General features: G+C 32.7%; 1 protein-coding gene and 1 long non-coding RNA gene across 4 annotated transcripts in view; both read right to left on the bottom strand.

The window, feature by feature from the left end:
- Positions 1 to 709: 709 nt before the first annotated feature.
- Positions 710 to 9,416, bottom strand: LOC126888807 (uncharacterized). The gene is made up of 2 exons (XR_007699654.1): positions 3,294 to 9,416; positions 710 to 2,813 (listed from the first exon to the last, which is right to left on the bottom strand). It is a non-coding gene; the product is annotated as an uncharacterized LOC126888807 (long non-coding RNA).
- A 1,650-nt stretch (positions 9,417 to 11,066) lies between these two features.
- LOC114348805 (liprin-alpha-1) overlaps positions 11,067 to 27,048 on the bottom strand; it is a 145,502-nt gene continuing 129,520 nt past the window's right edge. For 2 of the 3 annotated variants that reach the window (XM_028299298.2, XM_028299286.2), the window contains exons 15-18: positions 25,499 to 25,747; positions 22,148 to 22,304; positions 20,684 to 20,800; positions 11,067 to 14,203 (exon numbers count right to left, since the gene is read on the bottom strand). In XM_028299298.2, coding sequence (XP_028155099.1) covers positions 14,123 to 14,203; positions 20,684 to 20,800; positions 22,148 to 22,304; positions 25,499 to 25,747 — 604 coding nt within the window. In that variant the 3' untranslated portion in view covers positions 11,067 to 14,122. The remainder of the gene's footprint in view (positions 14,204 to 20,683; positions 20,801 to 22,147; positions 22,305 to 25,498; positions 25,748 to 27,048) is intronic. The other variant, XM_028299291.2, reaches the window with a different exon arrangement.

Raw genomic sequence — 27,048 nt, forward strand, 5'->3', positions numbered from 1 at the left:
ACTTTTTTTCTAATCGTTTTATTAGGTTTGTTCCAACCCTTCATATTACCGTTCAAACCGTTCTCGAATGGTTACGCGTATGCGCATGCGCAAAATTATGCGCAGTAACATATTTTTCGTTACTGCGCATACTCATAACAATCTGGTGATTTTTAGCAAAATCTGGCAACTTTTGAAGCAATTGTCTGGTGATTTTTAGTTTTTTGACCTGGCAACCTTGACGACTGAACCAAGGTAGAAAGAATATTCAAAAGATATGTTCCAGCCTAGTCCTAAGTTATGTTGAAGAAGAGTTATTAATTTGTATCTCCTCGTAGTCACAAATAAAAGCAGAATATGTATGTTGAAAAGTGTAAAAAATTCATAATATTCTGATATAAAATTATAAAGTTGTAACGTTTATAGGTTATAAAGTTATGGATGAATTGATATAGAAGCTGTTAAGTCTGTGTAAGTCTGATAAAGGCGAATATCATTACAACTCGTCAATTATCCAAACAAAATGTGTCTGTCAAAACTCTTAAAGAGTCTAGATAATTAATCTTAGAACGACAATTTCAGAGAAATATCGCAATGTTTGAGCCGCCATTCTCGGTAACCAATACAGTGAAAGAATAACAACTAGCAAAAATAAATACTATTTAAAACTAAACTATCGTAGTCAAATATTCTCCAACCGCTTAAAACTAAAACTAATATCAAAAGTAACTTCTAATCAGGCTAATGAATTTTATTTTACATAATTAACTTACAAATTACAATAGTTTTTAGTAAATATACAATAAATATATTATGGTATGTACAGTACGACTAGTCTTGAATGGGCTAAATGCATGTGGTGGTATAACAAAAATAAAAATAATATAAATAGATTGTAAAATATAATAAAGTATAAAAAAAGACCTACTACAGCTATACCAATAACAGAAAATATGCTCAAAAGCGACCTACAAACAAATGCAGATATACCGAGAAAGGTCATTTCTGTCAAATTAAACTTTGTATAAATTAAAGTAAGAATTTTTATGTAATTTTGAAAGTGATATTACTGGTGAGACAGTAAGTACCGGTCTTATACTTGTAAGTATATGTTGTTGTGAGCTTTATACCATTACATTACTGACTCCATTACTTTTGTCAGTGATTCTCATTTACTTATTTGTACTGGAAGGAGTAACACGGTAAATAACAAACTCATATACAGTCCAACTCGCTTATTAGAGTACCGCTTATAGGAATATCCCGGTTTAAGGAATAGAATTTTGAGGTCCCGAAAGGTTTCCATTTACTCCTTAATAAATTTAACCGCTTATATGAATACGTTTTAGTAAAATAGTACCGTTTAATGGAATATTTTTGATACTTTGAAAAAACATATTTCAATAATCACTTTGAAATTTTAGGTTTCAGGATCTCTATTAGTTCCAATCATTGCAGCAGTGGGGCCATGTTTTTATTTTCACGGTGTCAGATGGCGCATAAATCGTTTAATTTTCAATATTTTTTATAGAAATTGTTTTACATGTACTTCTTTTTATAATAAATGTTCATGCAAATTTTCAAAACAATTGGTACAGTACTTTTTATTTCAGAAATTCCCAAAAAAAAGTACAGTCGAACTCGCTTATTGGAATAGCATTCGTGCCAAGCAAAAGTATTCCTATAACCGAGATATTCTAATAACCGATCATTAGTGTCTAGTAAAACTGTTTCGGGACCTCAAATTTCTATTCCTTAAACCGGGATATTCCTATAACCGGTATTCTAATAAGCGGGTTTGACTGTATATGAATTTCGTACTTTTACACTTGGATATCTCCTTAAATAATCTTACACTTCTAATCGAAAGGTACAACTTCTACAAGATGTAGAAGATGTGAAGTTCCCAAAAATAAAGAATATTAAGCAATATATTATAGATTACCTTCGTTTCTAGTAAACTCATTAGTTTTAAATTCTTTTAAAACAAAAAGTTTAATTCTAAAGTGGCTCTAATAATTTAATAGCTCAATGTATTAGCATAGCATTTTCTCTTATATTAGTTTAATGTTCACTTCAAAATGTATGTAATCGTCAGAAATGACCCTTCTAAGATAAAACTTGAAAAATTGATACAAAAATTGGTAGTTACTACTGGCGACTTTTAATTTCGATAAAATTAATTACTGTATGGAATACGTACTTTTAATTTCCTAGATGCGTGGATAACCTACCTGTCTATACGAGTAATTGAAACGAATAAAATACTTGGTGTACTAAATACTTCCGTTTTTTAAGTATAAACAAAAATTGTCTTTTGTGTTTGTACTACTGTGTCAATTATTTGAAAGATAGCGCAAAAGTGTAACAATTGAGTATGTATGTTATTTTAGTTTTAAAATTATAGTGATAAAATAAAATAATCGCTGGGTAAATGAACGTATTTAATCGTTGTAAAATAGATTTTAGTTTAAAGTATTTTTGAAAAAGTTGAAGCTTAGCCACTACAATATAAAAAATATGTAACACTTAATTCTAAAATATTTCTCTCATAAAACCCTACTCATCATACAGGATAATTATTTAACACTGAATATAATGTGCAATTTACCGCTAGGTGGCGCAAGATAGACCAATTGATCCGGCTCGAAGGACCAATTAAACAGGCGATCGGAAAAAATACTCGTCGGCGAACGATGACGATGAAAAAAAAATAGGTTAAATGTTTTATTATAAAAGTAAGTTATCAATCGAAGTAGCACAGAAAACGACAATAAATAGCGTTCCCATACCACCAGATTAACAACAGGTGGAATACTTTCTCTGGTTACAACCTTCCGAGATTTTCAAAAATTATAAATCATACAGGATGCCGAGGAAATTAAGATGGGAGAATTTTAAACATTTCACAACCCATCTGCTCAGCGTGGTAAAAGTTCAAACAAGAAAGATTCCTTAGTACTCAACAAAAGAGTAAATGAATTAAAATGTATAAACATTTTCAATTTCTTTGCAACACGAAAATGCAGCAGCTGCATAATACTCTGGTTAAATCGGAGAGTGCAGAAAGAGTCTATACCGGTTTCGGAGGTTTTTTCCTCATCAGTAGTCCCATATCCTCTTCTCTTCGATTTCCCCAGGCATCACACTTTGGGCCTTTCCGAATTGCAAAGAACGAAATGTCACGGATGTACTAGAGCCATCGACCGAAAAACAAAGTAAGTTATCAATCGAAGTAGCACAGAAAACGACAATAAATATCGTTCTCATACCACCAGATTGACAACAGGTGGAATACTTTCTTTAGTTACAACCTCCCGAGATTTTCAAAAATTATAAATCATACAGGATGCCGAGGAAATTTAGATGAGATAATTTTAAATAATTCACAACCCATCTGCTCAGAGACTCTCTTCGGACATGAAAACATCGTGAGATACATAAAAGCCAATAGACTAAGATGAGCAGGCCACGTGGTACGAAGTGATGTCGACAGACTGATTAGCAATGTGTTTTGGGAAAGACCAGACGGTAGAAGACCGGCGGGACGGCCTAGAAAAAGGTGGAAAGATGCAGTTAGAGAAGATGGAAGTGAGACCATGGGAAATAATAGCACAGGATTGGAACCAATGGAAGACAATAGTGAACGCGGCAAAGACTCACGAAGAGTTGTAAAAGCCTAAATCTTCTTGGAGGAGACTACTAACTCAGTGAGCTTTATGAGTGGAGTGTTTACCATAGGGTGAATTTAAAATAAAAAAATAACAGTAAAAAAACCGGACCTTAAATTAAATTGCAATGGAAAGATTTCCTACCTTGTCAAGTCTCGTTGAACAAGCTGGAGCAGGCCTGCTATTCTTCGTACTGCTATTGTCGAGTTGTAGAAATCACTCGCGAGGACTATATTTATTTTCAATACACTTTTTGGAATTGTGACTGCTTATCAAGAGAGTTGGTTGGCGAATGTCTTTGTTTTTAAAAAAATGAAACGAGTAGGTAGGTAACTATATACAAAAAACTTTAAGGTTTTTACTTGAAAAAAGATAAAAATGAATACTCACTGTATTAGGTATTAACCTACTCGTATATACGGTGTGTTCCAAAAACTAATAAATAATTAGAAACAATGGAAATAATAAATTCTTTCACTAATAATTAATTATAATATTGAAAAGAAAATGAATTAAAATATTCTTTACAAAAACAAGAAAATTAAAAATTGTTATTCCTAGTGGTGTGGACGAACAAAAGCCAAAGATGATATTGAGTTAGTCCAAATATCTTTGACAAATAATTAAAGCAATTCAAAAAAAAAAGGAAAAGACATAGAATATTAAATTAATTTACTTTGCACAAATAGTAAGTTATTTGCCTATATGTTTTCTATAAAGATGTCAGTCATTTTTAATAAAAAGCTTAGTCTATATAGGCGCTTTTTTCTTTAAAATTATGTTGCCTATAAATCCGAGCTTTGTTAATAAGGTGTGTCAAAATATTTCCAAGCTGAGTGAACCGACGATACATTCAATTGCGTGTTGAAAAAATTATTATATTTAACCGACCTAACCATAAACTGCACATATAGCATAGTTTTAAGCGTATTATTTCTTTTAAATATTTTCCCTGTATAATGAATGTTCTATGAGTGATGTTAAAAAACGATTCAAACTTCAGATGTATATGCAAAATGTATAAAGATAATCTAAAATTCCCTTGAAAGTAAAAAAAATTTAGTTTTAAAAAAGGCTAAATCAAACTGCGTAAATTAACAGAATGGAATAAACTGCGCAAACAAAGTATCATTTAATCCCAAGATTAGTAGTCCAAGTAATGAAGCTTAAAATAGGACAAAACCTCGCAATTTTTACAGAATGGATCGATTTGCTTGAAAATTTGAGAATAAGTAGTGGATAGTCCAAGGATCAAAATCAATATCATGCCAAAAGGCGCTTTTACCATGGGGGTAGTTGCCACCCCATCTCAGGGGTGGAAATTTTTTATTATATTTTGACCGCAAAAGACCGCAAAAGTTGGTAAAAACATTCATTCTAAGCAAAAAACGTTCTATACATTTTTTTGATAAAATTAATAGTGTTCGATTTATTCGCTATCGAAAGTGTTTTATATCGAAAAAATCAATGTTTTCTGCTAACTCGAAAAGTTTTCGTTTTATCAAAACAACTTTACTTAACAGAAATGTACCTTTTAAAAAAAATAAACAAATCCGTTTTTTTTATTTTTTTTGAGACCAACAGTAATCGAGCTATACTTTATTATGTTAGCTCTTCGTCGTCAAATGCTAAATATTGTAGTTTCAAAGTCAAAAGACGGGAAAACTATGCATTCTTCGAGGATAACTTGTTCAAACTAATTTAAAGTATTTAAAAATATTTATCTCCAGAGATAAAAAAAGTATCTAGCTCAAAAAATAAGAGACTTATAATGAAAAGAATGTCAGTCCCTATTTTCTTCAGCGAAAAAGTGATCGGAAGCAACCCCCTAATCACCACCCTAATTAAAATTAGTCATTGACCTTATTTGGTCTTCTTTGCAAGAAGACAAAAATTTTATGTATTATTAATAGTGTAGTATAATATGACCACTCTGATATAAATTAAATTTTAAATAAGAATGTTATTAACCTTTGGGGTATTGAGCATATATAAAAACAATATCAGTTTATAGTTTTGTATCACATGTTTAATATGCGTGAACTCGAACTAAGTATATTGTTATTATTTAGATCGATATAAAATAGGCTGAGTAATCAGTATTTTGATATATAGTTAGAAAATAGTAACTATGTAGGCGTTGGCCGATGTGTTATGAATCATTGTTATTATTGTTATTATTGTACAATTGCTGTCTGTAACTCCGCTAAATAAAAGTATAATGTTAGCAGATTAATTCGTATTTATTCTATTTAATTAATTTGGACCAGAAGACATTAACAACACACATATTTATGACAATAGGTTCTAGAAGTTTGACCGGCTTAGAATGATTAGTTTTTAAAAAAATTGAGTCAAAAGCGAATAACGAATTTTTGTAGTTTGGAAAAAATGGCCTTTTCTTCAGCATTGATAGATTAGCATCAGAGATACGAAAAAATGTTTAAATATGAAATTATAGCTTATTTAATTCCCAAGAACCTGGTTTGCAAAAATTTTTCCTGCGGCAAAAATTGAGTGAGCTATTGACAATTAAAACTTGTATAACATGCAAAAACCACCTTTACCAACCATTTCAAAGTCACCTCTTTTTGCGACTGAGGATTTTAAAAAGATTTAATATTAGTAGGCTTATAGATCTTGTAAAAACCTACAAAATTCATTTTTACCAAACTTTCTAATAAAAAAGTTACGGTTAAAAAATCAATATATTTTTTTGAAAAAAAAAAGGGGGAAATCCAATTGGAAGCATAATAATGTAAGTTAGCGGTGTTTTAGTCATTAGCCTTATTCATTCTTCTTTATTTATGTATTATTAATAGATTCTAGAAGTTTGACTGGCTTAAAATGATTAAGTTTTTAAAAACTGGAGTTAAAACCGAATAACGAATTTTTGTAGTTTGATAAAAAATGCCATTTTCTTCAGAATAGAAAGATTAGCATCAGAGATACGAAAAAATGTTTAAATGTGAAATTGTAGGTTTTTTAATTTCCAAGAACTGTGTTTGAAAAAATTTTCTACGGCAAAAATTGAGTGAATCGTAAATGAGTATCGAAAAATATTGATTTTTTCGATATAAAACTAACACTTTCGAAAACAATAAATCGAAAACTATTAATTTTATCAAAAAAATGTATAGAACATTTTTTGCTTAGAATGAATATTTTTATCAACTTTTGCCGTCAAAACATAATAAAAAATGTCCACCCCCGAGATGGGATGACAACCACCCCCATGGTAAAAGCGCCTTTCGGCATCATATAGATTTTGATCCTTGGACTATCCACTAGTGATTCTCAAAATTTAAAACAAATCCATTCTGTAAAAATTGCGAGGTGAAAAGCTTCGGTTCCTGGACTATAGTCCTTTAACATCTATTTTAAAAACCTTATGTCCACCGTAAATATTACAGATCTCAGAAAAATCATTCATCTTCTATAGCAAATCATTTTTAACGTCTATCTAAAATTATGTACATTATTTCATCGCTAAGATTTTTAGAATTTCATTTCCAGCGAGGAATAATGGTCACCTTATAAACAGAAAACATTTTAACCATCATCTACATACAATAATATACAGGGTGTTTGCAATGAGGTGATCATAGTTCTGGAGAGTGTTTAGAACAGTTTGCTCGAAGTAAGGTTCAGCAATGTTTACTATCTTGCTGATTTATTATCATTTGAAAAGTAAATAATAATCCGAAAACTGTCAGTATTTCAGGTCTAAGTATGTAAAACAAGACGTCAAATGTTTTACACATATTTTACATGTTTTGCATATTTTTACACGTCTTCGCGTATTCACATGTGTTTTGCAAATATTTTACATATTATGTTTTACATATCTTTTACATATGTTTCAGTATATTTTACATATTAAATTTTAAAACATGTTTTATATGCTGAGTGAAAGATCAAGAAAATGCTTAAATAGTTTAGAATATCATTATTAAAGGTCCTATTTAGTCGACAACAACGTTTTGGTAGTGGAGTGGTAGAGTACATCCTGACAAGTTGTGGTCTGAATTAAAAACAATAATTAAACAAACTGAAGACGATCTAAAAAACAAATCAACAGGCAAAAAAAACATGAGTCACTGATGAAATGCTAAAAATGATGAATTGGAGACGACGACACAAGACGACACAAAGATAACGGTAAATATAAAGAAATTCACAAACAAATAAGAAAAAAGAGGCAAAGGAAAAGTGGCTTACAGAAACATGTGAAGAGATAGAGACTCGCAGAAAAAATACGATGTAAAACTCCTCAAGAAAATAAAGGAACTAACTGGAAATAGAAATAACGACAGTGTGGCGTACTAACAACCAGGATGATAGAATCCTGAGAACGTTAGAAGAAATAAACGACGAATAGAAAACATAATATATACATATTTACAAAATCTATTCTTAGACAACAGGGAACAAGATATCGACAGACGTTTAAACATACTTTACCCACTTTACTTTACTTTTAAACATACTTTACTTTTGATAATACTTTACCCATTCTAACATCTTAAATAAAATACGCATTGAAAACATGAAAACTGGAAAAGCACCTGGTCCCTATAACATTCACAGTTAAATTGTAAAGCTCTTACAAGATGAAGACTTAAGATCTCCTTGCAAATATCTTCAATAATATAAAACTCGCAAAATTCAACAAGGTTGGCTAATATCTACGTTTGTATCCCTCTCTAAATCCAACAATGCTAAAATATGTAACGACTTTCGACACATAACTCTCATGACCGATATGTTAAAGATATTTCTAAAAATAATTCACAACAGAATTTACAAAAAGTGTGAAGAGGATCATGAAATCGCAAACTTGAATATTTTGGCCATGTAGTGCGCCACCCAGAGAGATCAAATATACTCCATTTGATAATACAATGCAAGGCAATACGTTCTGTTTCGAATGGAAGAAGGGGGCCAGGTCGAAGAAGAACGCCATAGAAACCCGAGAGAATGGTTTATCAGACTAGTTTAACCTGTGTATATGTGCAATAATTATGTGTGTTATGTGATTCTATGTTTGGGAGTGTTCGTAATGATGAGTTTTTGAGGGTAAAAAATGTTGGAAGTTAAGTTTTTTATGTATTGTGTGTTGCATATGTGTAGTGTATGATAGAGATAATGTGCTTCACATTTTTCAATCCTCTGTGTTGGTATGTTTTTGTTGTTCACTTCTTCTTTACGTATTGGCAACCAAAGTCTCCTGCTCCCTACTAAATAAATAAAAATGTCTAAAAAATTCATCAGCAGAATGAAGCAGACTTTGGTTGTCAATACTTAAAGAAGAAGTGAACAAAAAAAAAACATACCAATAATAGTGGATACAAAAATGTGATTCACATATCTTTATCATACACTACACATATGCAACACACAATACAGGAAAAACTTAACTAAATTTTTTATCCCAAAAACTCATTATTACGAACACTAATAAACACAGAATCATATAACATACAGAATTATTACATAAATGCAAAGTATAATCAGAAGTTAATGTATCGCCAAGCATAAAAATATCCACCTCATATCTTTCCAGCCAAAGCTGGCTGTTGCCTACAATCATCATAGGCAAAGTAAAATATCATCCCATTGACTGATATGTGTCATACCCTCAATAATAACAATTAGTGTTTGTACACATCTTTGCAACAAAGGGATTAGCCGGGTAAGATGATGAAAACTGTCCCCAACTCGATTCGAATTCCATATAGGTCACCGTTTAGCATATATAGTGAAACTCACTTTCTGAAATTTTTAGCCCCCTAAGTGGTCATGTGACCCACCTAGAGCCTAATTAGGGTTTTTATGTTTTTATTTTTTATTTCAGCCGCATCGAGAACTAGCGAAAAACTTTAAATAAAAAAGTTGTAAGCTTTAAAAAGTTCTGTCTGAATTTTTTTTTAAATTTTGGCGGGAAATTTAAATTTTAGAACGATTTTAATATTTTAAATGAGTATAAAAAAATAACTAAGATATTCGTTTTCACGAAAAAAAAATATATAACGTGTATTTTTGCATAACGTTTTTTCTCTGAATTTTTTCAAAATTTTAAAATTGGTGAAACGCACCTTTAAAAATAAAAAACCGCATTTTTTCGGTTTTCTTTTTCGTTTTTTGATATAATTTTATACATATTTTTCAAAAAAGGTAACACCGTCACTAGAACAGGTAAAAAACTGAAAAATAATTGGGGTTTGCTTAAAATTTGTTGTAGCGCCATCCGTTTTCAAAATACAGGGCGTTGAAGAAAACAAAATTTTTACACATTTTTTACGATTTTGCCGAAACTACTGGCAACATAGTAATAAAACTTGGCGGGTTTTAAGACGTAGTTATTGTGCATGTTTTGACATACAATTAAGGATTTCATATTCATCATTGACGCGCATAGGGGTAATGGTCTGAACTTTTCAAAGAAAAAAAAATAGTACGCCACTGACATATTTCAAATTAACAATTGTTTTTGAATTCCTCGTTCAATTTGTGACAAAAAATCTATCTTCCTATTTTTTCATACGACGCGCCATTTTTATTTTAAAAATAAATCATCTTAACCCTTACAAAGTATTCGAACTTCTAGTAGTTTCTACATCTACATAAACTCGTACATCCATTATTAAAAACTAATTCGAATACTTTGGAAGCGTTAAGATATTTTATTTTTTGCAGCAAAACGGCGCGTCGTCGTATGAAAAAATGAAAAGATAGTTTTTTTATCGCAAATTGAACAAGGAATTCAAAAATGATTGTTAATTTGAAATGTCAGTGGCGTACTATCTTTTTCTCTTTGAAAAGTTCAGACCATTGCCCCTATGCGCGCCAATGATGAATATCAAATCCTTAGTTGTATGTCAAAACATGCACAATAACTACCTCTTAAAACCTGCTAAGTTTTATTACAATGTTGCCAGTAGTTTCGGCAAAATCGTAAAAAATGTGTAAAAATTTTGTTTTCTTCAACTGTATCTTGAAAATGAATGGCGCTACAAAAAATTTTTATTAAGCAAACCCCAATTATTTTTCAGTTCTTTACCTATTCTAGTGACGGTGTTACCTTTTTTGAAAAATATGTATAAAATTGTATCAAAAAACGAAAAAAAAAACGAAAAAATGCGGTTTTTTATTTTTAAAGGTGCGTTTCACCAATTTTAAAAATTTGAAAAAAATTCAGGGTGAAACATTATGTAAAAATACACGGTGTATATTTTTTTCGTGAAAACGAATGTCTTAGTTATTTTTTATACTCATTTAAAATTTTAAAATCGTTCTAAAATTTAAATTTTCCGCCAAAAATTAAAAAAAAAATTTTCGGACAGAACTTTTTAAAGCTTACAACTTTTTTATTTAAAGTTTTTCGCTAGTTCTCTATGCGGCTGAGATAAAAAATAAAAACATAAAACCCCTAATTAAGCCGGACTCAAACGACTTGTGTACTTAGCGAATAATCGTTACTTGCGTTACTTACTATGTCTTTTGGGAGGGTTACTACAACAATTCTTTGACAATTAATAGTAGTATTAACATTATTATTATTAGTGTTCGACAAATAGTACAATAATTGTACTAGTAACCCACTCACACAGCATTGCCAGTATACGCAAGTGACGATTATTCGCCAAGTACACGAGTCGTTTGAGTCCGACTTTAGGCTCTAGGTGGGTCACATGACCACCTAGGGGGCTAAAAATTTTAGAAAGTGAGTTTCTCTATATATGCTAAACGGTGACCTATATGTAATTCGAATCGAGTTGGGGGCAGTTTTCATCATCTTACCCGGCTAGGCCCTTTCTTTTAATTTTCTTTTGATAACGATTTCCGGAGTGAAACTTAAAACCTAAGTATTTTTAGGTAAACATGTAATTATCATTACAACATAACTGTGGCTAATCTCATATAAACATAACGTTTAACTTAAACATGCCACAAGTCAACAGTTTTAGAAACCAACTTCATACTGATCTATAACGTCTCCAGAACGGACTGACACCGAAAGATTCTAACATTTCATTATTATTAGTATTATTAAGGGGAATATTTGTCACACATTTTTAAGTATTTATTACAAAACAATTCCGAAGAAAAAATAGAAACGAAAATGATAGCACTGAAAGATAGTGCAGGCACGCTTGGGATAATACTGACTGTCGCTGCCACATTCAACAATATTCAATTTCATAGGCCAGTTTCTCTATACATTTTTTTTTAGTTTACAATGAGTTAGGCAATTGCAAAGCACATAAAACTGTTTCAATTTGATTAGTTTCTTAAAATTACTCTTAGAATTTTCTGTTTGCTGTCAAACAGACGTTTGACTATAGTGAAATGTATCTTTATTTAAAGAAAATTCTGTCAAAATCAAACACTAGATTCTTGGTTCGAGCCATACGCCAAGCAGACAGCAAAATTATTCTATCTGCAAATTCCTTTCCAGTTACTATTTTTTTTTTCTGTCTTTCTAACAGTTATACGACTTTCTATTTGTTGGCGTTATTTAAACGGTGTCAACGATTACCACTTCGAATATAACAGCATCATGGATGTATATTGTTGACTTCCACTTCTCTACATGCTAGCATGTGATTCTTGATTCCTTTTATATCCGAATATAGGTTATAAGGCAGCTTTTGTGGCAGCCCTCTTTCTCCTCATATTGCTCTCCGATCATCCGTCTCCTCCTTCGCCTCCTCTATCGTTTCTTCTGATAGCAAAACTCATACCTTTGAACTTCTTATAATATTGTTTAATTTTATAAGCTTATCCAGTGCGAATAGCTAGGCAATTTGCCGATTGGATTCTGTATTTTGCTTCTTCAGTAACATCGTTGTCAACTGTGATCACGGCCCCCAGATACTTAAAACGTTGTACTCTTTCGAAATTGAAGGTGTTGACCGATCCATTGCTGCTATTAATCAATAGTAACTAGTTTTTCTGTCTCTTTTCTTCATATAATAAACAGAAGTGTGGGTTTACATACCGATCATACTTTTCATTTAATATTTATTTGGTCAATGTTTTTTCAACTAGGATAACATTTAATGTTAGCAGATTTTGTTAACGTAAAGAAATTTCAGCGACAATTTTAGTAACAGTGGAGTTTTTACTTTCAACAATACATTTTGTAAAAGTTCATAAAGTATGGCTGCTAAATATAATCACAGCGTAAATGCTATGATGATTGTTGCCAAAAGAGTTCTGTAAAAAATAAAAATGCTAAATCCATTATAGCAATAAGATGCCAACGTACGCATGTTCAAAAAAATAAATAAAATAGCTAATAGAGTCGATAGAAATAAAAACAAAATTTTAAGTAGGTTTTGGAGAGGCTTGGCGTGGGAAAATCTGCTCAACTGGTTCATAAAGTTATAAAACATCAGCCACGATCAAAATGCCGACTTAAGCGCCATCTGGCAGGTTTCTGCAGATTTAAAACAACTAAAATTATAGTAAAGTCAAAGAAAAGAAGAGCATATTCTTAGGATTTCTATGTCCCCAAATGTTAACCAAAAAACATACGTCAAAGTGACGTAAAACATGATTTTCAATGAATATGAACTTTTTGAGATAAAAATTCACAAAAGGTAAAGTTGGCGAAGTCATCATGGAATTCATAGAACACAACTATGAACATTGATTTCGAATAGTACAACGCAGGATAAACGATATTGTTTTAATGACAATTTTACATTATTTTATGTATACCAAACCGTCGAAAATCATGTATAATTTGGGATGGTAACTTGTTACAAAAATATGACTGAATAATATTCCCACGCCAAGACCTTCGTCCATGTGTATGTAAATACATTCCTTATATAAAAATGACTATGATTTTAATAAAAATCAATGTAAAAAATAATTTTTGACTGTACAGTCTAAATATCTAGCGTAAAAATGTTTAAAACATAATTAAAGCTGCACATACTAAATCTCTTATAGAAATACTGGCCTATCAACGCTGGTAACCCAACAAACAACAATTTTAATGTACAATTAATAATACTATGAGTTATTTAATTACGATATAAGGGTTTTTAGTTCATTAAAGCTCATTTACCAATTTCATACACATATCTTGATTTCCTTCTCACCTCCGTTTATTTTTTCATAGCATTACCATTTCTGATGGTACGTGACGGAGACGGTGATGCATTAGACACAGATATGATACCACTTCGTAGACTTATTCTCGATAAGTGAGATCACACAGGTAAGATGTAAGCGGTTACAGAAGGTGATACCACAAACTGAAATTTTCTCACATTGCTACAACAAACAAAGATATTCTCAAGGGTGATATCACGCTAGGGTGTGACTCACAAAACGATACCACTCGCAAAAGTGATAGCTTACACTGAGGTGATACCACACATTGCTGCAACTATTTTATCAATGGAACACTACACGGTCATTTTTATTTTATCCTATTAGAGCTATGGAACATATCAGGATTGAATATCGTGCGGTTTTCGGTCCGCCGCTACATGAAGTAAATTGGTATATTCTATTTTCAAGGTTTGTCTTGCCTGCAAAGTAATAGATGTTTAGTAATTATACATATCGATGCTTCAGAAGTCAAACGGTGTAAGTCAAGTTCTCCCTAAAAATGACTTATGAGAATAATACACCAACGACAAACTGGTCCTTGTTTGTATTTATGAATATATATATATATATATATATATAATGCTTATAGTATGATCAATAAAGACGGTTTATTTATTTTTAACACTAGAAAGTCTGGCTTAGCATACCTACCTAGAAAGCCCGAAGGGATCAATTGAGGCGCTCAGAGCAACAGTGGCCTAAGCCACAAATTGTGCATTTTTAGATTGATAAAAGCAGCAACATTAAATCTTCTGATTAACAAGGGTCTACACAACCTACCTCTCTATTTGGCTAAATTACCTCTATATTTGGCTACAAATTATGTAGCGCCATCCCATAAGCATAATAGAAATACGAATGAAAATATTGCATTTATCTCAAAACTTCGTTTTTGGGGTTAGGCCACTGTTGCTCTGAGCGCCTCAATCGGGCCTTAAGTTCTTAAATCAATAAAAACTCAGTTTTAAGAAATTATATCAACTCTAGATGATAGAATCTGATTTTATTTTTTAGTTTCATTGTGTAACACATTCGCTACCTATCAAAAACATTTTAGGTCTGGATCCCGCGTATGAAAAAAAAGTTGATTAATAGCAAGCTGAAAATTTGTTAATAGCTTAAGGGTGCCTAGTCGGACCAACTTTGATATATGGGAACACTGGAAGAGAAGAAGTTTTAAATGTGGAACAGGTTAAAAATTTGGAACGGTCAGACCACGAAAACGGCACATGTATTTTGTCCGACAGAACAGATTTAAACTCTCCGAACAGAGATTAAACTCTCATGCAAAAATCAAACTGCTATTTATCACCAAATAGACGTTTTAATGAGTGGAACATGTAGAATAATATGTCAAATGACAGGAATTATGACAGGTGATAAATAGCAGTCTGATTTTTGATTGAGAGTTTAATCTCTGTTCGGAGAGTTTAGGTATATTCTGTCGGACAAAATAAATGTGCCGTTTTCGTGGTCTGACCGTTCCAGATTTTTATCCTGTTCCACAATTAAAACTGCCCCTGTTCCAGTGTTCCCATATATCAAAGTTTATCCGACTAGACACCCTTAAGCTATTAACAAATTTTCAGCTTGCTATTAATCAACATTTTTTTCATACGCGTGATCCAGACCCATTTGGAACGCCATACAGTTTCCAAATTTTGACATTTGCCACACATTTCCTTGTCGCAGCCGTGGCACTGATTGGAAGTATGATTTTTTTTACAAAATACTTTCAACTGACATTTTTTCGTTTTTGGATAGTAACAGTGCTGGTTATTGGTAGAACCGGTGTTGCTGGGTGAAGTACCAGATTTCGGGAAGCAAGGTATGGAGCCCATAATTCTTCACACAGCCGAAGAATAAACTTACGAAGACTGAGTCTACTTCCAGTTACTTCTTTATAAATAATCCATGCATTTATTGCTCCTAAGTCAAGAGTATTATAAAACACGTGCATAGGCCACCGTCTTGAAGAAACTTGTGTAGTATAAAGACGCGCCCTTTGGTCCTCTACACTCTACACCAACCCCATATTTGGACAGCAACATCCACTGATTGACATCCACGAGCTCAACAAAATCACATTTTTGTCAGTCTTTCCTTGGTATTCAGTAAGTGCTATTTTTTCGTCGCTCTGGAATATAAAGTTAACAGACAATTCTCTATTTTTACACTTTACGCTTAGAGAATCTTCCTTTCTGTTGCAATTCAAAGTACCCACAAGACTTGTTGATTTCTTTTACAATGCCTTGGCCAATTTCAACAAAGTGAGGTAGTTATCTGTCGTAACATTTTTGCCCTTTCCCAGTTCATTTTCCATTATCCGCAAAACTACGTGTTCACCAAAAATGTTTATCTTTATTGCGTAGATAATCAGTACCAGTAAAGGTAACACAACAAACATACATAAATATACAGTGGGTGATCATATTATTAGAGCGACCTCCGAAAATTTTACTTTTGTTTAATAATGGTATGTAAGTTTTTTCTTTATACGGTCCACGTTGCCTTTGAAACTTTAGAAATGGATGCTGTTTCTGTTGGAGTGATTAGTATTGAATATTAAAGTTTTTATTTCTGCTATTTTTCTTGGTGAGATGTCTTTGGATTTTCCATGATGTTCTGGTACCACTAGTGTAACGAACGGGCAATTTTTTACTAAATTCACAAAAAATAGTATAGGCCTGTCAGAATATCACTAGAGAGCAATGGAAACTCGCAAAGTTTATTATAACTCTAAACACCAAGAATACAAAACAATAGGCATACGAGTTGCAAGCTAGGCTGGGCAGCACTGACAAACAATGGCATCTGAGTCACGCATTGCCACACATGCGTGTTGCCACTATTGTCAGACTATTTATTGCACTTTCATAAAGTGTAACAAGACCGCCAAATGGAAACAAATCCAGTAATATATGATACAGCTCAATTATATACCCTTCCTCTAAAACATTGAATTTTACTAGGTGGCTCTAATAATATGATCACCCACTGTAATATTACCCATCCGACAGGAATTTGAGAGAAAGACTCGTCGAATTTCCGAGAAAACGATAATAACTTACACAGGGCCAATTAGGCCCCTTCAGACTTCCATGGTAGATTTGTTAGAGAAACCATTTAATAAATTTAGTAAACAACATTTTTTGTGTTAAATAAGGCTTAAAGAAGTCATAAAATATGAAATTATTATTGCCTCAAATAAAAAAATTACAATAACTTAAAATCGCAACAGGGGCCAAATTGGCCCCTCCGACTTTCTAGTGTTTAATGACTCCTCATTTATCTGCAACTATTTTCACAAACATCTTATTATCTCATTTCAAAAATTTATTGACTTACAACGATTGGCTTTTGAGGCATCCATATATCAACAATTTAATTTACAAATATAACAAATTAGTAAACGACAAAGGCACTTTGCTGGTGCAATGGCATTTTTCTGGGGTTGAGTTACATTAGGCGCCGTACTTTTAATAATTTCGAAGAATATACTGAGTAGTCACATAGAGAATTTTGTTTTTTTTTAATTTCTTTTATTAAACACTAATTCAGACCCTTCACCAATACAGAGGAGGGGAGAACCAGTAACCACTGACTCCGATTCCTCGGTTCACCTCTCAGGGAGATGGATAACAAAAATGGACGGTAAACAAAAAGAGGGAAGCTAGACATCTGCACTATTGTCTGAGGAGACTAACAAAATCGAACACGAAGACAAAAAGGCTTTAGGGGGCTCAGAGGAGGAAGATGGCAAAGAGAGGAAAATGGCAGAAGGGACTTGAAAGGATGAAAATCCTCACAAGAAGACCAAGACTGCCGAAAAGAAAGATAAGACTAAGAAACAAAAGGAAAGCAGGGGCATTGCGAATAAAAGATCCCGATCCCAGTCAAAAAATCCTAAACTTAACAAGAACGAACCCAAGAAGCGTAAAATCATCTCAAAAGGGGTGACAACAGTGAGGCGGCAAAGGGAACCAGCATTGCGGTGATCGACACACGCCATCCTGATTCTACTTAAGTCAAGAACAGGCAGACTTAATACAAAGCAAACGGCTGGAAGCACTTTATGCTGCCCGTTCGGATAGTGCCAATGTTCCCCAATTTGAAAGATCGCAGGATTTAACGCAATAGTGTTATCAGTAACCTGCATAAATAGGTCACAAATAACTGGCTTAGGGAGGCTATTGAAGGGCTGGAGATTCTCTGGAATGGTGCCAGTTTGACAGTGGTCGAATTCAAGGACCTCTCGGTGAGAACCAGTGTCCTGGTCTTCATCCTTGTGCCAAAATCCACAGATTATAACGCGCTCTCAGCATCTGAATCCGATAGTGAGGAGACAGAACTAGTCCGTGTTAAGGAGGAAAACAGAGAAGAGGGGCCGCCTTCTCTATAGATAAAGAATCCTGGCAAAATCTGCAGTAGAACTACAAAGCTTAATAACGACTTCTAGGATAACCTTCAGAGATCTGCAAGCCAAAAAAGTTCCCCTTAACCCCTAACACTGTAAGGCATCCTGCCTCGGCGGTCCTTGTAGCGCTTGGGAGGAAGTTTGATATTGTCCTTGTACAAGAACCTTGGGTAAACCAAAAGAAGGTCGAAGGTTTAGGGTTAAATAGAGAACTGATCTGCAGTAGATCAACTGAAGTCTCCGGACCTGTGTGATTGCCAGAAAGGGGATAGAGATACTGACGCTAACTATTTTCTGTTCCAGAGACCTGACCGCGGTAGGAATCATGATCGGAAGGATAGTTGACCGAAAATATCGAGAGACAGAACTTGCGAATAGAGAGTTGAACCTGTACTGTGGGAAAAAATAAGTCTTTCCTTAACATAGTGAAATTTTTGACAAAACAAAAGCCTTTAGTCTGCATCAATGAAACTCTATGAAACATTTCAAATATGCTTATTTTAAGTATGTTCAGTAACAGGTTGTATTTGAAACTGTTGAGATAGATACCTTGAGAAAGTTTACCAATAATCTAATTATTAGTAGATCTGTTTAGTGGGGTGTATTCTGTAACACTTCCGTTAAATTTTAGAGGCCTCTAAAATTTTAGCGCCCGCTAAAAATATTTTGGTATTCTGTAAATTATGTATCCGTTAAAATCATAACCTAAACCGTTAAAACTCCCGCTAAATAAAGATGTTTTGGAGGATGTCAAAACGTACCCACTAAATATTTAGCAGCCCGTTAAATTTAGTTTGATTATTTTTGTTTGGTTATGTTTATATAAATAGTAGTTTGTTATTTACGTATTATAATGGAGATAAACATTTAAAAATGGCAAATGGCTTTTTATAATGTACATATTTGGTGAAGAAGTAATAAATAATAATAAAAGGTAAGTCTCACTTTACTTTACAATCAGACACACCACACTTATAACAAAATTCAAATTTTTGTTTCTTTTTGTAGAGCTGAATTCAGATTAGAATAAAAACAGTAATTGACCTGAAAGTAACTACAATTACCATTTCAAAGAAAGTAGTTACCTATCTATCTAGAAATTTGATTGAAAAAGTGTTGAAATCAAGATGTTTGTCAAGGCAATGAAATCCTATTAAAGAAGGTAAAATTATTGTGGAACTTTACAAAACGTATCAGATGTTTATAAAGATGAAGTTCCAGGTTTCGAACCAGTTGCAGATGAGGAAGATGACCTTAATATAATTGAAAATAGGCCATTTGACCAAAATTAGTGTAGAAGGAGAGAAAAAATACGATATGCAATTTTTCAGCAATATTTTAATGTATAACTTTATAAATAAAAATGTTTAATTGGAAAATATGAGTTTTCATAAAAAATAATTAAATAAAATAAATAATTTTGTAGCAAACTGTCAATTTCTTCTTCCTTCTTAAGATTTTTGGCCTCTGACAGTCAGTTTTCGGTCAATTTCTAGGTTAAAAGTAATTCAAAAACGATCAACGTGCGACGTTGCCGTATTTTTTCCAAAACATTTTAGAGGATTCCTCTAAAAAAAATATTTTAGCGGTCCTCTATAATAAGTGCGTTCGCGTGTGCCTGTCGGCGACTAGTCGGCGACAAATTAAAAACAAAACGCATGCGCACTTTAAAATGATATAAATAATATCGTTAATAGATAAATATACAAGATATATTTACCTAGTATAATTTAATAATTAGTTATTAAATTAGGAAATGGTTGAATGCTCGAATAAATGAATTTTAAAGTCAAAAGGCAGGCTTCATTCTTCGTTCTGCCTCCATATTTAAAATGTAGAACCTACTGGCAATTTAATTTATATGTTTGTCCCTTGTTCAGTGTGTAGTTAGTTGTTAATTTAAGTTTGCCACCAAAATGATCTATAATTAAATAACATTCGAGGATACCTTCTTTTTATTGACGAAATGCCCCTGAGGATGCTCTTGTGAGCGAAAGTATACTTGGGCAAGATTTAATTAAATTCAGTGCTCGATATCTGCCTTTTGACTTTAAAAAAAAATTAATTAGTTATTAATATTAATTAAATGTAAATATACCTTGTATATTTATCTATTAACGGTATTATTTATATTAAGTGAGGTTAGAAACTGTCGGCGGCAATTTGTCCACTGTATCCGCGAACGCAACTATTATGTGTTAATAGAATGTCAATCTAACCTAAAAGTTTTAGAGAACCGTTAAAAGTTCAGTAAAAGTAAAGTTTCGTAAGTAAAACCGAAACTTAAATTTAACGGAAATGATACAGAATACACCCTAGTATCAGTTAAATCAGAACGTTTTGTTTATAAAAATATACCAAAAAATATTATTGTTGCATCTCGTCTAAGAGGAAGTATGGAAATGTATCCTTTAATAATTTTTTATTGTATCTAATAAATGTTAATTTGACAGAATGAACTAGTAAAAAATAAAAACATTACCGGTGTATTTTGTGTAGGAATTTGTAAAGCTAACGCCATACTGTCTGCATCAAAACTTTCATCTAAAGCAATCAAAGCACCGTGGACACCAGACTCTTCTAAATTATTACTATAATCCTAAAAAATAAAAAATATTCAGTAAAAATATCACATTTACAAAATATAATAAATTTATCTTTCACATTTCCTTCCAAGATAAAGCCTTGGAGCATAGCATCTCTTATTGAACAATACAATGCAATATCAAGGTAGCAGCTGATCCTGAGTCTTTCTGTTTGGTAATGATTCTCCTTACAATACCTTTGATTTGGCTGCTCATATTCTTTGGTCCGTCAGTAGTCTTCTTTTTCTTCAAGTTCCATCTTCTATCGAAGGTTGGAAATCGTCATGGCTATGCGGATCCTGTTAACTGCCGCTCGAAATAGTTCTGCACAGCTGCATTTAAGCCATTCCTTCAAGTTCTTAAGCCAACATATTCTTCGTCTTCCCACTTTCCTCGAATTCAGTATGTCAGTTTGGGGTAGTGGGTCTACCCCAAAATCCCGACAGCCAAAATCCCGACAGGCCAAAATCCCGACGGCCAAAATCCCGACGGCCAAAATCCCGACATGCCAGAATCCCGACAGGCCAAAATCACGACAGGCCAGAATCTCGACAGGTTTGATAAGTTTATTTTAACATATAATTACACTTATTTCTTGTTTTTTGTTTATGGTCATCTGTTTTTTATTTTTTGTTACTAAACAAAAAATATTTACCATTTAATATGAACTAATTTTCTAAATAAAATTTCTAACATGTGTATATGAATTAAATTAATTTTTTTTTGCCAATATATAGTCCAATAATATACATATGTATAATCAAATCCTGAATTCAAGTTTAATTTCATATAATAGATATTATCATGTCACTTACAACCTTCCATTTCAGTAAGTATAGCTTTTATATTATAAAATGAAGTGTTTAAATATTTTTTTTTAATACAAAATAATTATTAGTACCCGTACCTATTAGTAAGTAATAATTTTTCAATTTCAATACTCTATAATATGAATTGGTATTGCATTTGAAAAGGAAACAATAAATTTTCAAAATGTAGTGGTAGGAATTTTTACTTATGCGAGGATTGTTGCATGTAGGGATTCTGGCGTGTCGGTGTTTTGGCCGTCGGGATTTTGGCTGTCGGGATTTTGGCTGTCGGGATTTTGGCTGTCGGGATTTGGGGTGCCACCGGTCAGTAGTAATACTTATTAACTTTCCCCAAATTAATTGTAATAGCTCCAAGGGTTGTTTCAATTAAGGGAATAAATCTTCGACTGTAGCAGTACCTTTAAAACTGCACATTTTTATAAGCTCTTCATAATCTTCCATAATCCTTTTTATTCGTCTGTATACCTAATAGGGATTAAACAACATTTAGTTGTCACATTCACCAATTAACATATAAAAAGTAGCACTTACCTTTAAACCTATAGAAGCTACCCATTTAACCACACGCTCATTGGTCCAAACTATGACATCTGATAATGTATTCTCACAATTTTTTCTCCTCTCTTCTAAAGCGTGTCTATCGAAATTTAACCTCTTCAAACATGAAATGCCGTAATGTAGGCTAGTCCTGTAAAAAGATGGAGTGAACAACAAAAGCAACAAATAAAAACAAAATATTCATTTAAAAGTAGGAGACTTTAAAAACATTAATGCATGGTATGAGGAAAATACAAAAAACAGTACATCATCATCATCAGCCCTTAGTCGTCCATTTCTGAACATAGGCGTCCTCGAAAAACTTCCATTCAGATCTATTAGTCCTGTCGCCAGGGGAGGTACAACGGCCTCCTTTATTCAGATGGACTTACCCAAGTTTTTTTTATGTATTTTGACCCGTAGACCACGAATTTTTTGGGTAACAGTTGATCCAGATGTCGATAAGATTGTTATAAACAAAGAACTTGAGGAATTACATAACAGCGATTTCTCGCAAAACAAAACATTTTTTTGTATTTTTTGGGTCACTCTACGCAAAAAATGTTCTGGCAAGTTTTTTCGTAGGATGCATAGTTTTCGAGATAAACGCGGTTGAACTTTCAAAAAATCGAAAAATTGCAATTTTTGAACCCGAATAACTTTTGATTAAAAAATGAGATAGCAATTCTGCTTACCACATTTGAAAGTTTACGTCAAATTATATCGGCTTTGATTATTTGCATTGCTAAAAATTTTTGTTTATTGTTAAACAAAGCTATAAACACATAGTGTTTCCCGTGCCTAATACATGCGTTTTAACGCGTGCTACGTACTGTACATATTAGGGAGTTTTTGTTGCTACGTAACGTACGCATCTTCGTATACGTAAAGCAACTAACGTGTCGTAGAGGATGAATGTTAAAATAGGTAGTTTTTGTAACTGCCTTAACGTAACGTAAAGCAAATCGTAAAGTCACTTTTAAATTCCGTTGACATTCAAAAAAATAAAACAATGTTCACACAATATACAATTAATATACAAATGTAAAAAAAGATAAATGAATGATGAAATTGTATGGTTTTAATTGCTTCTATTTAAATATAAAAATATTATTTTTCCTTAGGTTAAAATTTTTTTATTTTTGTTTATACCTACTTTTTATAATACATCAGAATTCCAGTAGGTATAATGTAAATAGTGTGGTAATATTTATTTGAAAATTTTACTGAAATTAGGTCATTTGTTTATCTAGTTATTAATTGTGGTGATCACTGTATTTCTTAAATTAATACAAGATTTGTTTGTTTTGCTTTATTAATAGACAACTTAAAAACAATAAAATTTTAAATCTATTATGAAGTTCCAATTTCCAATTACAAACAGAATAATTTTACTCAAATAGACTAAACCAATAACCAATATAACCTTAAAATGTTTATAAACGGGTAGTACGCTGATGAAATGTTCATTTGGTAGGTAATCGGGCAAGATCCTCGTGTGCATTCGGTGACTTTCGGCTCGATAGGGATGCGTATGAACCTAACGTACCAGCCCGTAACCTTAGGTAATACGTATCGCGTTATGGGAGTTCAACCATTAATGCGCAAGCGTATATGTCAAAAAGATACGTTACGTTTACGTATTTGTGTGCACAAAAACTCCCTAGTGCCTCGCTTGCACTTGTACCTACTCTACCTACTCGTTCGATTTTAAATGAGAAATCGTTGAAAACATCACTCACGCACTAGGTGTTTATACCTTTGTTTAACAATAAAAAAAAATTAGGAATACAAATAATCAAAACCGATAGAATTTGACTTGAACTTTCAAATGCGGTAAGCAGAATTGCTATTTCATTTTTACATCAAAAGTTATTCGGGTTCAAAAATTGCAATTTTTCGATTTTTTGAAAGTTCAACCGCGTTTATCTCGAAAACTATGCATCCTACAAAAAATTTGCCAGAACATTTTTTGCTTAGAGTGACCCAAAAAATACAAAAAAATGTTTTGTTTTGCGAGAAATCGCTGTTATGTAATTCCTCAAGCTCTTTGTCTAAAACAATCTTATCGACATCCGGATCAACTGTTTACCCAAAAAATTCGTATTCTACGGGGCAAAATAAATGAAAAAAACTTGGGTAAGTCCATCTGAATAAAGGAGGCCGTTGTACCACTCCCTGACGACAGGACTACATCTTGCGCTGCTGCAATCCAATTGGTATAAATCCTCTTTATGTCGTCAGTCCATCTTCTGTGTGGTCTTCCCGGGTTTCGTCTATCCGCTCTCGGTCTCCACTCCAAGATATTTTTGGTCCACCTATCATCTTTCATTCTAGCGGCGTGTCCTGCCCACTTCCATTTAGTTTGAGCTGTGTTTTATAATATCTTCTACATGACTTCTTCTACGAATTTCTTCGTTTCTTACATCTATCTCTCAACCTTATGCCCAAAAATGATCATTATATTTTACGTTGCGTCACTTGTAGTTTTCGTGCAGATGTCCTTGTTGGGGTAAGTGTATCTGCGCTATATGTAAGAACAGGCAGGACACATTGATTAAAGGCTCTTCTTTTTAAGGTGATATCACCTTAAAGTTCATATGAAAAGTGCCTAAGTCCCAAAATAAGCAAAAATGAGATTTTTGCGCCATCTGATTAATATTTATGGTACGCAAGCATAGCAAGACAAAAAAGTTCAAAAAAGTCAATAGATGTCGCTAGAACCACAAAAAAGAATTCTACCCAACTCCACGGCGTCGGGTGAATCACATGAAACTTGCCAAAGTCCATCATTGTCATTGAGGTTAGATGTACTTTTGCTGCGCTGCTGTGTTATATCTTCAAGAAAAGTATTATAAGCTAACATATCTTCATGGAAATAGTGTAAACTTATTGGAGATAAGTTCAATTTGATCATATTATTATAGTTTTTGTGGTAACTACATTTAAGTAGCATTATTATCCTTACAACCCCACATTTGTTTTTCTTGTGTGACTTAAGCATTTTTGACAGTTTATTTTTGGCGACTTTTTATGGAGTTACGCATATTTCTTCATGATTTTCGTTATTAAATGTGCCTAACTCCATTTTTAAAGTAATAATATTTTAAAAATAGATCTATCTTTATGAGAAGACTGACAGCCATTATTCTAAGTAACTGTGTCAAATAAGATAAAGTTTTAAGTCAAAATCATTCTTTTAATCAGCTTTTTCGTCTCCTGTAAAATTTGTTAATTTGGACTTAGGCACTTTTCATATGAGGCCGACGATATGCTGCCTATCACATATTTATTCTTTTTACCATATAAATTAAACAAAAACAGTACACTATTGTTAAAACTTACCGATGGAATCCATCGACCATCTTTAATTGTCCTCTTAGGTCCTTCTTCGTTAAATGGTCTAGCATTCGGGCATCGACCAAGCATTCCATAAAGGTAGTCCTGTATTGTGGAAGACCTAGTGCTGGAAGCCAAGAGTTGCCGATCCATTCGTGGTTCATATCACCAAATGCTAAAGTTGTTCGGGAGGTTTTTGGCGCTGACGGTGATGTTAAGGATACCATCTCTTGTATTGCCAAACGCAGCTTCAACCTAACGAATAAACAAAATTAAGCACGATAGATATATATTAATATATAAAGTTTTATGTACTCATATACCGATTAACAATGCGTTCCCAGGTCTAAAGTTTTTTACAAAGCTATGAAAATCTTTGTCAGAAACTTTTATTCAAAATTTTTAATTATTTTAAATACTTCGAAACTATTTGTTGACTAAAAATGTTGCTCGAAATATTGATTTCGGAAGCGGAAATAGGAACGTCAAATAAATTTATTTTAAAGCAAAATTGTGGCTAATTCCCAACAAAAATACTAAACCGCATTCAGATGGCACAAGAAAATAGCTTCTAAACAATATTAAGAAACTGCTACAGGATTAGAGTCATTAAGGGCCGATTTCTCATATCGAGTTTAAACTCCAGTTTAACCTGAACTTCTGGTGAACGTCAGTTTAGGGTCGATTTCTCATACCTGCGGTAATCTATGGTTCAGTTGAACCCGGTTCACTGGTGAACTACCGTTTTGTTTGGAATGCATTTCTCATTGCGCGTTCATGTCAGTGCACGTTGTACAGCTTTCGAGAAATGCCAATAGATGGCAAAAGGTAAAAAACTGTCGCCATTTTGAACTACCGTTTTTATGCTGTTTTTGAATAAAGTTAAATTTAAGTATTTATAGTCAAATAGTAATTTTAATAATTATAAATAAATGTTATAAAAACAAAAATAATGTTATCCTTTATCGTTAGGCTTAATATAATAAAATAGGATATATTTATATTATGACAGCGTTTCGTGTTAATACAACGCATGCGTAATCCATGAAATCATCTGAACTGGGTTCAGAAATCTTTGAACGGCCGAATTCCACCGTTCAAGAATCGTTCAAGTTTAAACTGCCATCGGTTGAATGTGAATTGAGAAAGACGATTTTGACTTTAAACTGACGTTCACTAAAAGTTCAGGTTAAACTGGAGTTGAACTCGATATGAGAAATCGGCCCCTTAAGTCAAAATCGTCTTTCTCAATTCACGTTCAATCGATGGCAGTTTAAACTACGTTCACCTTGAACGGTGAAATATCGGGCGTTCAAGCCCAGTTCAGAGGATTTCAAGTATTACGCATGCGTTGTATTATTGCAACTTAAGATGAAACGCTCTCATAATATAAATAATTTAAGCATAACGATAAACGATAACATTATTTTTATTTTTATTAGATTTAGACTCTTTGACTATACATACTTAAATTTAACTTTATTCAGAAACTGCATCAAAATGGCGACAGTTTAACCTTTTGCCATCTATTGGTATTTCTCGAAAACTACTAGTTA

This window comes from Diabrotica virgifera, chromosome 7, assembly GCF_917563875.1.
Source record: "Diabrotica virgifera virgifera chromosome 7, PGI_DIABVI_V3a".
Taxonomy (NCBI): Eukaryota; Metazoa; Arthropoda; class Insecta; order Coleoptera; family Chrysomelidae; genus Diabrotica; species Diabrotica virgifera.